This window comes from Carassius gibelio, chromosome B14, assembly GCF_023724105.1.
Source record: "Carassius gibelio isolate Cgi1373 ecotype wild population from Czech Republic chromosome B14, carGib1.2-hapl.c, whole genome shotgun sequence".
Lineage (NCBI taxonomy): Eukaryota > Metazoa > Chordata > Actinopteri > Cypriniformes > Cyprinidae > Carassius > Carassius gibelio.
This window is the reverse complement of record NC_068409.1, coordinates 400,321-416,465: the sequence shown is the minus strand read 5'-3', so window position 1 is coordinate 416,465 and position 16,145 is coordinate 400,321. Positions and strand designations below refer to the sequence as shown.

The 16,145-nt window shown below is 39.4% G+C and overlaps 1 protein-coding gene across 1 annotated transcript; it reads right to left on the bottom strand.

The window, feature by feature from the left end:
• Nucleotides 1–5,008: 5,008 nt before the first annotated feature.
• Nucleotides 5,009–15,877, bottom strand: LOC127971353 (uncharacterized). Its single transcript, XM_052574283.1, has 9 exons — nucleotides 15,639–15,877; nucleotides 12,685–12,728; nucleotides 9,480–9,667; nucleotides 9,061–9,172; nucleotides 8,793–8,911; nucleotides 8,329–8,499; nucleotides 7,984–8,207; nucleotides 7,688–7,847; nucleotides 5,009–5,211 (listed from the first exon to the last, which is right to left on the bottom strand). Exons 3-9 carry the CDS (start codon nucleotides 9,664–9,666, stop codon nucleotides 5,063–5,065), a joined length of 1,122 nt encoding a protein of 373 aa, XP_052430243.1. The 5' UTR covers nucleotide 9,667; nucleotides 12,685–12,728; nucleotides 15,639–15,877; the 3' UTR covers nucleotides 5,009–5,062.
• Nucleotides 15,878–16,145: the final 268 nt, after the last annotated feature.

Genomic DNA, 16,145 nt, shown 5'->3' with positions numbered 1-16,145 from the left:
ATGGTATGATCATAATTTGCAGAAGTGTTCATTACGACGTTCAATAAGGTAAGAAACAGTAGGCCAAATGCAGAAAACAAAAACTATATTTCTATGATTTAAAGCAAAATGGAAAAAAAAAACCTAATTTGACTAGTAAAAAAACACTAATATGATTTGTAGTTGCATTGTAATTTAAGGTGTCCTTTAGTACAAGTACTGGGTAATAATTAAACTTAGGGTTTGGATTCGAGTTAGTTGCATGCATAGTTCATTGTTATTATTACCAATTAAAAGTAAGAGATTACACTGTTTTTCTGAAATTAAATTAGTTCTGATTTAATTGCATTAAATTCTTTATAAACCATAGAATAATTCTATATAAAGCAATGGTGTGTTTAACAAAATCTAACATCTAAATTTAAAATCTTATGTTAATCATATGTAGGGCTTTTCCTTTAAATCCTTTGGTCATTCAAGAATAATACATTATGCAACTTTTTATTTAGTTAAAAATATATATATTTATTTGAATTAAAAGAGCAGTGTATTGTTCAAATAGCCAAGGCTGATATAGCTGGAATTTAGAAAGTAAGGTTACACTTTATTTTAAGGTGTTCTTGTTAGAGTGTAAATATACATTGAAGTAATAGGAGTAATATTAATAACTACATGTACTTGCTTTGTGGTTCGGCTTAGGGTTACTTGCATGTAATTATGCATAATTTATTGTTATCATAGCCCAATAGTAAAGTGTTACCTAAAGTAACTGGTAAGAAGCAATCCAACACTTTTTAAAGAGACAGTATGAGTACAGTAATCAAATGACGCAAAGATAATTATTTAGTAATCAATTACTTTTTAGAGTAAATTACACAATACAATAAACAGCCTAAATGTAACAAGGACACCGACAAATTAAGTGTTTAATCTAATAATTGTGAGTGTAATGTTATTCATTATATTTTGATGTATGATGAGACGTAGGCTCATTTAAACAGTTGGTTTATATCCTCATTCATTCATTCTCGTCATATCTGGTCTTCAATGTGAGTTAAAGGCACATGCCCAGGAGTGCAGATCCACAGGCCCCTCAGCTCTTCTGTAAATCTATCAGCTCGTGTCTAAACCACTGAAACACCTCGTGTCTTAAACTAAAGCAGCGTGTGAACGGGTTTCTCTTGCCTGCGCAGGAATGCAGAAGGCGGGGGCACTCAGCTCCTCAGACACCTTCAACATCCACAGATCCTCACAAACCGGATCAAGCTCGGATACTCGCTCAAGAAACGCCAATAAATAGACTTTTTGTTTGTTTTTTTTAAAAAGCAATATTTTTTGCATTAGATTGTTTCTTTAAATTAAATGGTATCTTATTTTATCGACTTAACGCTTTGTTGTACGATACCACATACAGTAATCGAGGCGCTATTTTTAAGTGCCCCTTGGCAAGAGCATGCTTGAGAACTTAATTATAGTAATATATATGACAAACTGAGCATATGACATCTAATTGTACAGTTTTTTATTTATTAATTTTTTTTGGTTGTGTTGTTCAGCCATTTAGTTTTCTCAATCAAGAACCCGTAGTACATTCATTAATTATTTTTTTCAAGGTTACTGAAACGCAAAGACGACCGCTAGACAAACCCGATCTGTTATTATAGTTACACATCGATTATTCCGTGTATTTTTTTTTCGTAGATCCGGGGTTTTAAGGATGTCTGTTCACAGTGTTGTCTCGAGAGGTTCTGAAAAGCTGCTTTTCTTCGGGTTTTTGGTTCTGGTTCGGTCGGTCTTGTGTCACGGGTTTGTTGAAGAGTTCACTTCTGGTTTGGGGTCTGTTATTCTGGAGCCTCTGGACGGGTTGAGAACATACGTGGAGTCCATTGTTGGCACCCATGTGATTGAGATTTGCGTTCAGGTAACTTTTTTTTTTTATTTGTGAAATTATTTAATGACTCATTTATCACTTCACACAGGAATGCATTGCTCAAATTTGTTCACAAATATCCCATAAAGGCTGCTCTCCCATATAGGCTACTTATTTAACAGAGGTCTTGATTAGTTTTCATTGAAGTATCAACTTTGCCTCAGATGTTTAATGAGAACAGACAAACAAAAAAAAAAAATAATGTAAGATTTGCTGATATAAATAAAATTGGATGAGCAATGTAGGAGTTCATACTGAAATCAGGTTCGTAGAATTTGGTGCTTTGGCAAATCTGAGCACACACTAAGACTCTAGAGGAGAAACACGACTTTACACAGCCTCAGGAGAAACATCCGAGAAACATGTGACGTCATGCAAACCAAAGACATCCAGAAGAAAAAAATGTGATTTTGAATATATATATATATATATATATATATATATATATATATATATATATATATATATATATATATATATATATATATATGAAGAGTTCAGATGCAAAAACCTCTAAATGCCATCTGAAATTTTCATCTAAAATTAGGATTTTTATCAGGCTCCTATATTTATATTCAGTTATTTCACTTTACTAGCCTGGAAAAGGACCTGCACATCACAATTAAAGTAAAATGACTCAACCTAAGCATAGGACCTTGATAAAAATCCTAATTTTAGATGAAAATTTCAGATGGCATTTAGAGGTTTTTGCATCTGAACTCTTCATATATATATATATATAAACACACACACACACTTATCAATATTAAGATTACTGGACCTTTACTTCTCTTATTCCCTAATGCATGCTCATTGTGGTATGTGGTATTCACATTTCTCTACCCACTTTTATCCCTCTCTCGTGTTGCCCCTTGACTTGTTTATCCTCTTTTAACCCCTTCCACTCCTCCACTCATTCTTTGGCCTAATTCCCTCTGCTTCCGTCCTCTCACCCATCCGCCCCTCGTCTCTCTTTGACCCAGAATGCTGTGTTGTACCTTGACTCAGTGTTTGGCCCGAGAATATCTATTCTGTTGCAATGGTAAGAACAAGTAAAAGTGTCCCACGGACTGATATGTGTACTTGTTTTGACATGCACAAGCTCATTTGTGTGTGTAACCGACCGTCTGTATGAAAGCCGCAACTGCTACTGAAGAAAAATGCCATAACAGGTGCGCAAGTGCTTGGTGGCTCACGCCCAGAATGGCAAACAATGCTGCTTTGTATAGTGGTTATTTTCTTATTGACTTGCTTTATGTCATGCACACTGTTTCTGATTGTTTGTGTTTATCCTTCGCCAAATAAGGTGACCTGGTTCCATATGTGTCTATTTGATCACAAGTAATGTATGTGTGATAGCTGTGCATGTCTGTGATTGACAAAGTTTATGTGGATGCCCAGCTGTCATTCTGGCAGGTTTGCTTGCACATACACACAGATACATGTGCACGCGCTGCTCTATTTGTGTTGTGATGTGCTACTGCACAAATACTATTATATTTCCTTAACAAACCTGCAAGTTTGCATCCTTTGTTTGAATGTTCACAAATGATCTGAACAGTTCTCGCTGTTTAAAAATAATGTTTCAGGTTCAGTACAAATATAGCGCTGTGTACCTAGCATGCTTTTTTTTCAGAATGTAATTTCAGCTCATCCCTCCATATGTAAAAACCTGAAAAACATATGCAAAACACTGAGGAAATATGAAATCCTGGACGGTTTAAAACCAGAAGTGCACAGCTCAGATCTCTTAAAACTCTTACATTTATTGTACCATACAAGTATATGTTATTTGAGCTATAAAGTTGTCTACGTTGTTGTCTTAAGTGGTTCTAAACTATTTTGCTACAAGATCCAGATTTAATATTAACCCTAAAAGGGGCTTATCCTGAGGAATACAAACATTTGAGAAACTGTGGGGAGCAGCAGTGAAAGCGTAAGGTCTCATTTCTTGGTTTCATCTTGAAACGGTTTGTGTGAATATTTATATATTGACTTTGTTCATACATTCTTTGTTTAGCATTTAAAACTGCATGGCCGGCTGTCGTGGCCCAGACAGCAAACTGACTACGAAACGCATCCGCCGCGGAGGTACAGTGAACTCCGTAACGGATCCAGAAAGCGGATCCGAAACTGCGTCCACTTGCACACCGCGGCGGATACGCCTCGGTGGCGGCTCGCGGATCCGGTCCGACACCGCTGCGGTCCCTTTGCGTATCCGTACATAAATGGGTACATCCGCCCCGGCTTCGCTTTGGATCCGCGAATGAGCCGCATATCCGCTCCGGGTCCGTTTTGGACCCGGTCATATGAGCATCGTATCCGGCCCGGGTCCGTTTTGGACCCGTTCATAAAATTCTGTCTGCAATGCCACTTTTTTCCACCACACTGCCTGATAACATCCTCCTCATCCAAAATTCATGCAGTGAATCCAGTGTGTGAACGTGATTGAACTGTGCCTTGTTAAAGATGTCAGGAGAAGAAATAGCTGTGAAATCCGAGGCTTGAAGTGTCTCTGGGTTTTGGTATGTGATACATTAGGCTGCATTACATTTGGCTGACGCATTTTTAACCAAAGCGACTAACATGCTAGCCTACACAGTTTTCTTTTTAAGGCAATTCTCTCAACAATTATATATATATATATATATATATATATATATATATATATATATATATATATATATATAAAATGTAGAGTACAAAAAGAGCATCAGTGAGTGCTGTTTTTAAACAGAGTGTCAGTTCTAAGTGCTAGGATCAGGAAGACTAGTTGTAAGTACTACAAGAGGAGATGTTTTCTGATTATAATGAAATTCTGGGAAATGGGAATGTGTTTTATATCTGTTAAGTTGTATGTAACCATTTACAGTTGACATGAGACATAAGTAGCAAACATACGTTTTTTTTTTGTATTGGAATGAAAGTCGGATTATTGAAAAGGAGCAGTAAGTTGGTTGTATTCTATCTTGCAGTTGATCGTGGGTGGGGTTTAAACACACTGGGCTCCAGGCCAATGGAATTTGTAAAGGGCATGGTCTCTGAATTGGAAAACAACATGTAGCCTGCGACAGACTATTTAAATTAAAACTGAAACAATTTGAAACAAATAAAACATTTTATTTAACAAAAGAAAACATGACCATAAGTAGCCTAATCATCTGCCTCAGCCTGGTTAGACCGGCTGGTCAGGCGCCTCCTTGCCGCACCACGGTCTGCAGCCAAGTTAAACCATCTTATGGCATAACGTTGAATGTCTGTGTCTGTGGCTGTGCGACACAAACTATTTGCACGTACAGCACCTGTAGACACAAAATGAGGTTTTAAATTCAGCATGCATTTGGTAGGCTACTTATGACTTAAGCATGGGCTGCCCAGTTATTGGCTGGAATTAATCAGTGTTGCCAGATTGGGCATCTTTTGACTTCATCGGCTGGGGAAAATAAGCCGGTGTTACAATATATTCGGTTCCCGAAATATTTGGTTCCAATGGGTGGAGCTATCATGAATACTCACGAGACCATAGCATGGGCTGGGCGACAAATACAAGTGAGTGGAACAGAAATTATTAGCGTGAGCGCCTCGTTTTGTTTTATGGATTATTTATTTCAAACTGGTATTAAAGTTGAACGAAGTTAAGCTTAACTACTCAGACATCCCAAATCTCCCGGAAGTTCCGGGAGTCTCCCGCATATTGAAAGCGGCTCCCTGAGACCCGCAAATCAGTTAAAATCTCCCAGAATCTAGACCGAGCGAGCAAAAGCGCGCATGCGAAACAGATACTGTGTTTCAAACCGTGTAGCGCGCGCACGGCAGAGAGGGAGAGGGAGCGAGAGGCGTATGTGTGCTAATGTCCGTGTGTGCGAAGCGCATGTCAGACAGAGAGCATCCTGATTGGCCTGTTTCTGCAAATCAACCAATCAATTGTCAGTGTGGGCGGGCTTTTATCTCTTCTCCCGAACAAAATTAATCAGTTATGTCTATCTAGAAACAGGAGCACCATGGCAGAGGGAGAGTGCCAAAAAAAAAAAAAAAAAGTACCCGTCTTATAGATGTAAAACATAATTACAGTCTTGCTCTAGCATTGCCCATGGCGGGTTAAATGATTGCAAAAGGCATGTTGAGGTGAGTTGACAAGTTTCATTTCATCTGCATATTATTCAGGCTAGTTGCCAAGGCTACATGAAAACAAAAATACCTCCCTGAAATGACTTTTTGCAGGTTGGGATGTCTGAGTTTACCTGAAGAATTACAGACCTGATCCTGTAGGAAGCGTTGGAAGACCTACATTAGAGGTTTAAGGTTAAATTTCTCCAAATTTTCCAAATTAGTTGTTGCTGACATTCTATGATATAGAACTGTTCGTTTCTCATGAATGACAGATTAGTATTTTTAAAAGGTGTGTGATTGCTGTTTAAATAAATATTAAATTCTTGTGTCTTTATTCTGTCTCCCAAAGTTTTCTGCATATTATTAAAATAGCCTTTAAATTATAGGCTGATTGTTTAAGTCAACATAAGACCTTGGAGTTGCATGTTGCATGCTTTGGATGTTGCTTTATACTGACTCAACTGAAAATCTTTTTGATACACAACCTTTACTTTATCAAAGGTTGTCATAAATGTTAAGCTTTCAGATGCATTAACAGTTGTTTTCTCTAGCAATGCTTTAGAACGTTGGTCAAATTAATTGATAATAATGACTAACCATTAATCATAAAAATTAGGCCTACATCTTATCAGTTTGGTAATGTTATGATTCTTATGTAATCTTTTTGTAAACAAGTGAACACAAAAACACTGGTGTAGAAGGCATGGGTATACAAAAATTAAGGAAAGGTACATTTATAAATACATATTTGAATAATATAGTAAATATTTTATTGGTCCTGCTTTATTAATTTTGTCCTTGATCCCATGTTTTTCTCTTGTCTAACACTCTCATTGTTACAGATGAATATGAAAAAAATATGTAATTTTAAGACACTGTATCTTACTTTAAAAGTAATTTCGAGTTAATGAATGAATGCTTTAAAAAAAATCAATTTTTACACAGAAATATGTTGAGGCAGATGTTTTTGTTTATCAATTTTAAACAATCTAGATCGTATTTAGGACAGGTATAACTTCATGCATATTGTTTTACATTATAAAAATTATATATATTATATTCTTTAAATGAGAATACTTTTTAATTTGTCTTGAGCTATCATCCTATTATATAAAAGCTATTTCAATAATAGCCTACAGACAACTTTGGGAGACAGAATCAAAACACAAGAACATATTTGTAAATATTTATTTAAACATGCAATAATAGACATTTAAAAAGCTTAATCTCAGTCATTCGTGAGAAACGAACAGTTAGAAGTAGTTTAGAACAAAACACCATCTGAAGCTCTAATAATATGTTCCACTCGCTTGTATTTGTCGCCCCGCCACGCTATGGTGTTGTGAATATTCATGGTAGCTCCACCCATTGGAATCAGATATTCCAGGAACCGAATATATTGTAACACTGGCTTAGGCGGGCAGATAAAGTTAAATTGCAGGGCAGATTGGACTTAAATTGTTTATCTGTGACAGAATCGTTGTTGGGGCGGATTTTTTGATGAAGGGGGCGGGTTTTCGATCATGATTGGGCGTAAATCACTCAACCCAATCTGGCAACACCATTTACAGTTTCAGCCGATCCCAGCATTGCACCGCACGCAGCTGTGTGTGGGAGCCGTTACACTTCCTTTCCCTTCCCTGCAGCTGAATACTTAAAGTGACTTACGGTACATTAGTGTCTTTGATGACATGTGAATGAATGCCCTCTTGCCATTTGCTCCCTTCCAGCTTATGGTCTTGGCCACTTCTTCTGTGAACATCCGAGAGAGGATGTTCCACGCCACTCTCTTCACATCTTGGCCACCAATCGTGGCCAAAGAAGAAATCTAAAAGTAAGTCACAAAACATCTTAAAATACAGACAAGGTATAAAGCCCTGATGTAATAACTTGTACGACAATCTTTGCCCCACCTCCACCCCAGCACTTTACCAATTAGAGTTGAGTGACTGGCAGGAGCATACCATTCTTTGTTTGGCTGCTGCATTGGCAGCGTCTTTCAGGAATGCTTCAAGCTCATCCACCGCTTCCAGTGATTCGATGGGCAGCTGAATGCATTCAGGACACTCTGGCTCTTGAGGTGTTGAGGTGTTGAGCACCCTGCTGCTCAGGTGATTGACCTTGGCCACCAGCTGGTCCTGCTGCTGCTTAATGTGCTCCAGCAGGCTTAAAATGTGGACCTGAGCAGCTGTTGAATACATAGTATTATAGAATAGTTATTCCCCCTCCATTCCATGCACTTAAGTCCCCCCGTGTCCCCCGTGGTTAAAGCCAAGGTATTATAGCTTGTAGTTAAAGTTATTTCTTACCAGAGCAGGGAATGGTTTCTGGGCCATGTCTCCCACCTCTCCAGGTAGGTCTGTAGACCTGGCTTGGCTCCTCTGGCCCCCGTTGTTGCTGGTTGCAATGTGCAGGTTGAGAGAGGAGTGTTTGTGGTGGTAGTGGTGGTAGTGGTTGGGGAGGGGCAGTTCTGCCAAACACTGTGTTGTTGTTGGGGGGGGGTTATATTGGTGTCAATCTTATACAACATACACAACACAGTCACACAGACTTAAGAAACATTCACAGAGGACAACTGTAAGATGACTACATATTCAGTATGCATAGAGCAGATAAAGCTAAAAACTTGCTCTTCCGTGTAGTGAGTGGGGGTCATTTTGTGGTTTGTGTATTAGTTTTTTTTGTTGTGGAGAAATAGAAACACATTTAATTTATATGTATATTTTTTTCTTATTTAAAAATTATTAGGACAGGAATACTCTCTGACTCTTACTTTGACAGAGCTCTGGACTATTTGCAGGGAGTTGGTGACTTGTCCCAGCAGATGACCCGAATTTGGAAATCTTTGGGGGTCGGTAGTCCTCCTCTGTATCGGTGTCACCAAAGAAATGTCTGTTTAAATTGAAAAAAAAAAAGATCTTTATCTACATGTAAATCAACATTTAACGCATACAGAGAATGGTTGAACATGGCATTGATCTCTGTTATAAAAGTATATGGTGTTAGTGTTTGTATGTGTAACATGAAGGAAAAACACTGACTTCGCTGTTGTTCTCCTTCTCCCAGGCCGTTCCTGTTCATCCTCAGTTTGGAGGTCCGAGGTGCTACATGTCAGAGCCTTCTTCAGGATTTGACGTGCCTCAATGTAAGTATCTGAAAGGTAAACATGGAGCTTGACATGAGTCTTAAAGGAACATGCCACCATTTTATGAAATTAATTATTCATGGTCTCCTCTACAGTTAGATAAGTGCGCAAAAACATTTTTGTCTCCGTGCATGCATTGTCTTAGTCCGGCAGGTGACAAAAGTTTTTGCTCACTTATCTTACTCAAGGGGAGAGTGAATAACCCAATTCCATAAAACGGTGGCATATTCTTTTAAACAGTGGTGGCAGTGGATTTGTAGGTGTAGGATTTGTAAAAACCACTTTGCCATGAAACAACTTTGAGATTTGGCATACCAGATGATTTGATGATTCTGACATCATGTGTCTGCCAGTCTTCCTGTGGCTCCTCTCCATGTTTTACTGCCCTATTTATTCTTTCGTCACTGTTATAAGTTGGCCACGATGCACAACCATCCTCGTACCAGCTTTGGGGCACGACTGCTACGGATTTATTGGTGACAAATTCAACTACATGGAACATCCTTAATGGAGAAGACAAGAAAAGAAACAAGTGTGAATGCGCAGTTATTCAGAGTAAGAAGATCTAGTGGAAAAAGCTTTGAAATTTTGTTTTTATTGATTTTGATAATATAGGGGCTCATATGAAGTGTCAACTTGCACAACACTGATACTGACAGTTTACACCTGAAAGATGATTAACTTCAGCAAAGTACTTACAGCAACTTATCAGCCCGTTTTCTGATGCAGCCACTGCCAGCAAGTCAAACTTTGGTCAGTCCTGAGACCCTGATCTAAACTAGTCATGCTATGATTATGATTGGTACTAAAACAATGAACAAAAACTATCAATTAATGTTAATGTAATGAAGTAATTAACTAATTAATGTCTGAACTAATAAACTGATTGAAATGCATTTTTTGCATGTTAATGCAGGAGAGGAAAGGCCACAAAACCTTCCCTGTGGGGCAGGGCGACACATTTCCCATCCAGCTCTGAAACATTGGCAGCCTTGATGATCTCAGATTTTTCTGAAATGATGTAAATATTCAGTGTATCCGAGCTAAATGGGTAGCTAAAGAACAATGACTTCCTTCTATATTCCTTATATATTGCATAAATGCCCCCCCCCAATGCATTCCACAATATTTTGGATGCAGACAATGTCATTTCCAAGCCTGAAGATGTTATCACCAGTCGATGTTCTGAGAGTCCACTTCTCAGTGGACATCTCGCCATACTGTGCCTTGATGGCCATCCCCCCCAACGATAGGGCCCACAAAATGCTGCCGTCTTAAAGTGCTGCCAGGTAATGTAACCTCCCGAATTTTTACTTCTGACAGACGACGAATGATCTGTGCTAAAGGATATTCTGGTTTTCTAACCAGTTTTTTTATCTTCTGCAGATAATTTTCATATGGGAAGGCAGAGAAGGAGTCAAGGTGACCATGCTGCTGAACTTCACCTGCCAGATGGGTTATGCAGTGTACATTATACACAACGTTGTGTCTCCCATAAAGTGTAGCAAAGTGCTGCACAAACGACTTCAGTAAAGTGTCAGCGTAATCAGTGAGGTAGGAAAATGTTGGGCTTGCTAAGATGGAGATACCAGAGAAGAGAAGCATAAAATTCTGATACAGGTCTTTGTCCAGAAAACTGGCCAGCATTACAGGTCCAGTGTACAAAAGAAACTGCCTTAGCTCAGTAGCCTTCCAGCGATCCAATTCTCTAAGAGATCGCGGCTTTCTGGCAAACTCTACCGGAATATAAGGCCTCATGGATACCAATTTAGCGGACATTTGTTCAACTATAGTTGCAGGGACACGGACAGTCAGAGGACCACGGAGCCACATATTGAGCAAGCGCCTAACGATACCTAAGCACACAAGGTGCATGTAATCTAGGGGAAACTGTGACACCATGCCAACCCCAGTACCCTCAAATGCATGTGGCCCCTCATGGTGATGTATCTCATCTAACCTGTCATTGAAAGACTCATCCGTCCTTAGTGCATAATCTTTACATGGAAAACTCATTCGGCTCTGTTCATGTCTACCAGGGTTTGTGCATTTATCGCAGGCGTGGTAGGCATTGTGACTTTTGGTGTGTTTCACAAATGCTCTTGCCGGTGTGTCACAAATTACTGTATCAAGTTTAAGGGTCAAAGTCTTTCCCTCGAAACAGAAACCCTTTTCCAGATGAACTAATTCTCTGGTGAAGTCTTCGAGGAATTTTTTTGCTGATGAAGGTTTTTTTTCTCCAGAGTATAATGCGATCACTACAGGCTCTTTCATAGGGACACTGAGCAGGAGACCCAGGATGGGCCACAGCTGAACACTTGAGCTTTTAAATAATGGTAGCCCATCTATGTTTATTTGTAGCCTCAAGGTTAAGCCATCAGTTAGCGTGTGTGCATACCCGCGGAGTGTAGCACTAAGTGAATGGATGATGCCAAAATAGTAGTATTTTCCCCCTGCCTTCTCTTGAATGGAATATTTAGTTGTTGTCCTAAGGAGGGTCCTGCCATCCTTTGGAAGATCAGGATGGGAGAGGCAAAGGATGCCTAGTAGGGCAGTCAGAGCAACCAATGAAATTCCAAAGTGTCTGGCCCAGTCCGCAATCTTGTCAGATAAGGACATCTCATAGATCTCATCTTCAGGTTCGGAACTATCACTGCCACTAGCTAAGAGACCCTCAGTATAGTCTGACTCAAACTCCATGCCACCTTCCTCTTCATGAAAGACTGTTCCTGCTTCAATACCTGAGGTATCATTTGCACAACTGAGACAATCTTCTAACAATTCTACACTGTCATTGTCATTTTCATGCCTGTCATTTAGCCCTGTATCTGTGTCCATGTCAGTCAGACTGAGATAGTCTTTCTCATCCCTAATTTGTTCAAGTCGTTTTCCCACATCTACATGTGTCCTCCGTCTTATGGTGGAGCTGGAAACTGGCACAGTCTTTCTGTTCATTTCCTCTAAAGAAACATTTCAGACAACAACCAGTGAGGGGTTAAACAACCAGATTTTTAAATGCTGCTTCAAGTAATTTGGAGTCCATCAGCCCATATCCCTGTTCTTTGAAGCTACCGAGTGCTGCCGGTAGATAGAAGAACAACAGCATTTGGTACAACGTAAACCGAATTTTGCAAACTGCCAGCTAACGCTAACAGATGGGGGCATAAGAAAACTTTACTTTCTTGCTCTACATTACTAGTCAGAGCATCATCAAACTGGTGTTGTCATTAACTAGACAAGACATGAGGATTCTGTAAAAAAAAAACCCAGCCCAATAGACCATTTCAAGAGAGTTGCATTATCAGCATAGTTGTTCCCACAAGGCTTCTGTTTTAACATTCCATATGTTATCTTAATGCAGAGGAAGTAGATTGGGAACAAAATAGAACATTCAAGCATTGTTTTTGTTTATCTTGTTGAAAGGGTCTATATCAACACCTTAGCATTTAACCGTGATGTCACTATTTATGCTTCTACAATGAAACAATGCAATTGGTGATATATCCTAAATGTAACTTACTTCACACAGGTGGAACAGTCCTCAGCCCAAGATCCAATAACAAGCTGCAAAGAAAACAGAATTATGTTATGTCAATAAATAGAAAATAATAATAAAGACTGCAAGTGATGCATTGTGGGAATCGCGGTACAGAAGTAGATGTACTGTATAGTAGGCATTAGGTAACGTTGGTCATTTGGTCATTAATTTTGATTATTTTTTGGAAAATGGTTCAGTATTGCTGTATTGTGAACTGCTGTAATCGGTTTCATGATCGACAGGGCAAACGCCTCGTGAATCATATTAGTTTTCAACATTTTCCTACAAGGTGTCTGAAATCACCAAGAGGCGTCAGATGGCTTGGGTCGCCACTGTACGGAGGGAAACCATCACCTTCGATAATATTATAATACATAGTTATGGTGAGACATGTTGTGTATGGTCTCTCTCTCACATACACACACACAAACTCAGACACAAACACATTACGTTTTCTCTAGTTTTTGGCCAGTAAGGGAGTCAGTTTAGTGTCTGTATTTTTTGTTTAAACATTTTCTTTTGACCCAATCCTGAACTTAATTTGCTTTTTGATATTTTTGTGCTGACTGTATTTAACAAATTTGAACAACTTGTTAAAAAAAAAAAAAAAAACTGGAACGAACTTCAAAATAGGAAGTTAAGCGTCTTGTTTTGGTGAATGGTGGGTTGTGTCTGAGGTGAATGTACGTCAATATTATACCGGATTACAGAACTACCGGAGGAAAACAGTGGATTTTTTCAAGTAGGCTATGATAGGTGAGTAATTACTCCTGAAGTGTAACAAACCCGCATAGACAAGCTTCATAGCTCGCAGAATCTGATAAGTGTGTGTGTGTGTGTGTGTGTCACCACTGATGCTTGGTTAATGTTAACATTTCCTTAGTGAAAAATATTGTTTTCTCCACGTTTAATTTGCAGATCCATTTATGATCTGCAGGTGAGCCTCCAGTGACTTTTTAAAAAGTGAAAGTGACATTTTTAAATTGATCGGAGGTGTAAGCGCTCACTCCACAGACCCGGTAGGATAAATTATCAGGGAAACTGAGGCTTGGTAAACTTTCATGTGTTCATAGGGATCGATTCCGCCTACAACCTCTTTTTTTTTTTTAAGTAGCGTTGTTTGGCTTCATTATTAAGTTTGTCCGTATAGGTATAGGCAACTTTTTTGTCACGTTCTATAACTTTTTCTGGAGACTGGCTATTATCTTATTACAAACAAGGGGCAAGGAACTCGACCGGAAGTTGAAGTCGGGTGGGGGCTGCCATCTTTTAGCAGAACTTCACTTGCGTTAGCATTCCCATTGACTCCCATTCATTTTGGCGTCACTTTGACAGCGAATAACTTTACATCTGAGGCGTTTAAAGACTCCGTTTGTCCATTATTTATTTCTAAAGATACACGACAATGTATAAAGGGCTCCATTACCTTCTATGTTACATTATGGCCCCGTATAAACAGTTTTTGTAAAAAATAGGCTAACGATTGCGTCATAACCACTCTGCTCTCTGTCGCATTACCGTACAGACAGGAGGAGAAGCTCGCAGGCAATTAACTTAATATGGCGTACTGGCGTTACATTTTAAAATACTATACAAAATAATTAATCAGAATACTTACTCCTGCTCACTCACGACAAAGAACTCCCCGCTCAAGCTCGCCGTCTCTGCAAGATTAACGATGGCAGTTTGCACGCACAGCTACTAGAAGATTTACATCTGTCAGACAGGTTGCTGACGTCGTCAAGCTTCGTTTGAGTCTGCGCGTCAGAAACGGAAGTGCTAAAAAACGCTAAAACTGGGCTTCATTTGTCTCAATTGAGTTCCAATGGGGTCGCTGTGTCCATTTCTTTTACTGTCTATGATTACCAAGGGGAAAGGAACTCGACCGGAAGTTGAAGTCGGGTGGGGGCTGCCATCTTTTAGCAGAACTTCACTTGCGTTAGCATTCCCATTGACTCCCATTCATTTTGGCGTCACTTTGACAGCGAATAACTTTACATCTGAGGCGTTTAAAGACTCTGTTTGCCCATTATTTATTTCTAAAGATACAAGAAAACGTATAAAGGGCTCCATTACCTTCTATGTTACATTATGGCCCCGTATAAACAGTTTTTGTAAAAAATAGGCTAACGATTGCGTCATAACCACTCGGCTCTCTGTCGCATTACCGTACAGACAGGAGGAGAAGCTCGCAGGCAATTAACTTAATATGGCGTACTGGCGTTACATTTTAAAATACTATACAACATAATTAATCAGAATACTTACTCCTGCTCACTCACGACAAAGAACTCCCCGCTCAAGCTCGCCGTCTCTGCAAGATTAACGATGGCAGTTTGCACGCACAGCCACTTAGAAGATTTACATCTGTCAGACAGGTTGCTGACATCGTCAAGCTTCGTTTGAGTCTGCGCGTCAGAAACGGAAGTGCTAAAAAACGCTAAAACTGGGCTTCATTTGTCTCAATTGAGTTCCAATGGGGTCGCTGTGTCCATTTCTTTTACTGTCTATGATGATTACAAACCTGCTTTGCGATACCTCTAAAATGGCCGCCGTTACCCACAATGCACCATTCCATGACGTCTACGCCCGAGCTCTATAGGCTACGTTCAGATTGTCCGTCCAAAAGAACTAACGTTAGCACCAAGCTAGCACCAAGTTACTGCAATGAATTAGACTACATACTTTCCCAAATTAAAACAAATTAACATAGGACGCCGCGATAGAGCTCGAATATGGGTAATGGGAATTAAAATCAGGCATGGGCTACTTTATGCTACACAAGCTATTCTGAAGCCTACTGCAACTGCTTATAAAATGGCAACCAAAATCCACGAACATTTTACCAAACCCTTCGACAAAGCAGGTTACACCGATAGATTATATTTCAATGACAGATATAACATTAATAAAATATATCTTAACGTTACACTTACTTGGCAGCCGAACTTCACTAGAAGGAGATCCCGACTAATTCCCACACGGCGTACGTTATAGAAGGCGCGTCCGAAGTGCGGATCCGTATGTGATTCGTTCTGGGTCCGCTGATTAAAAGCGCAGGCGGGGCCGATCTTGGAGGCGGGGCCGATCCTGTTAGCGCAGCGAAAACGAATCTGACAGTCAGGCGGATCTGGCGGCTTGAGGGCGGGTCCGCCACGGACTCCTTTGCTGTGTGGGGGGAAATCAACTCACCCGCCGATAAAAGTTGATCTAGTTCACATATTTACACACGTTGGAGAGGATTAACCTGTTTAAGAAGCTGTTGTTCAGCATTAGCCTATCAGGTTTACATTGAAATTTTATGAATCAAATGCTTTTTTTTTTTTTGGAATCTGTCTCTAAATGTTTGAGTCTCAGAGGAAAGGCCGTCTTTTCAGGGGTATAAATCAAGATATAAAACATATATATAATATATATATATATATTAGAGCTGTCAACGAATA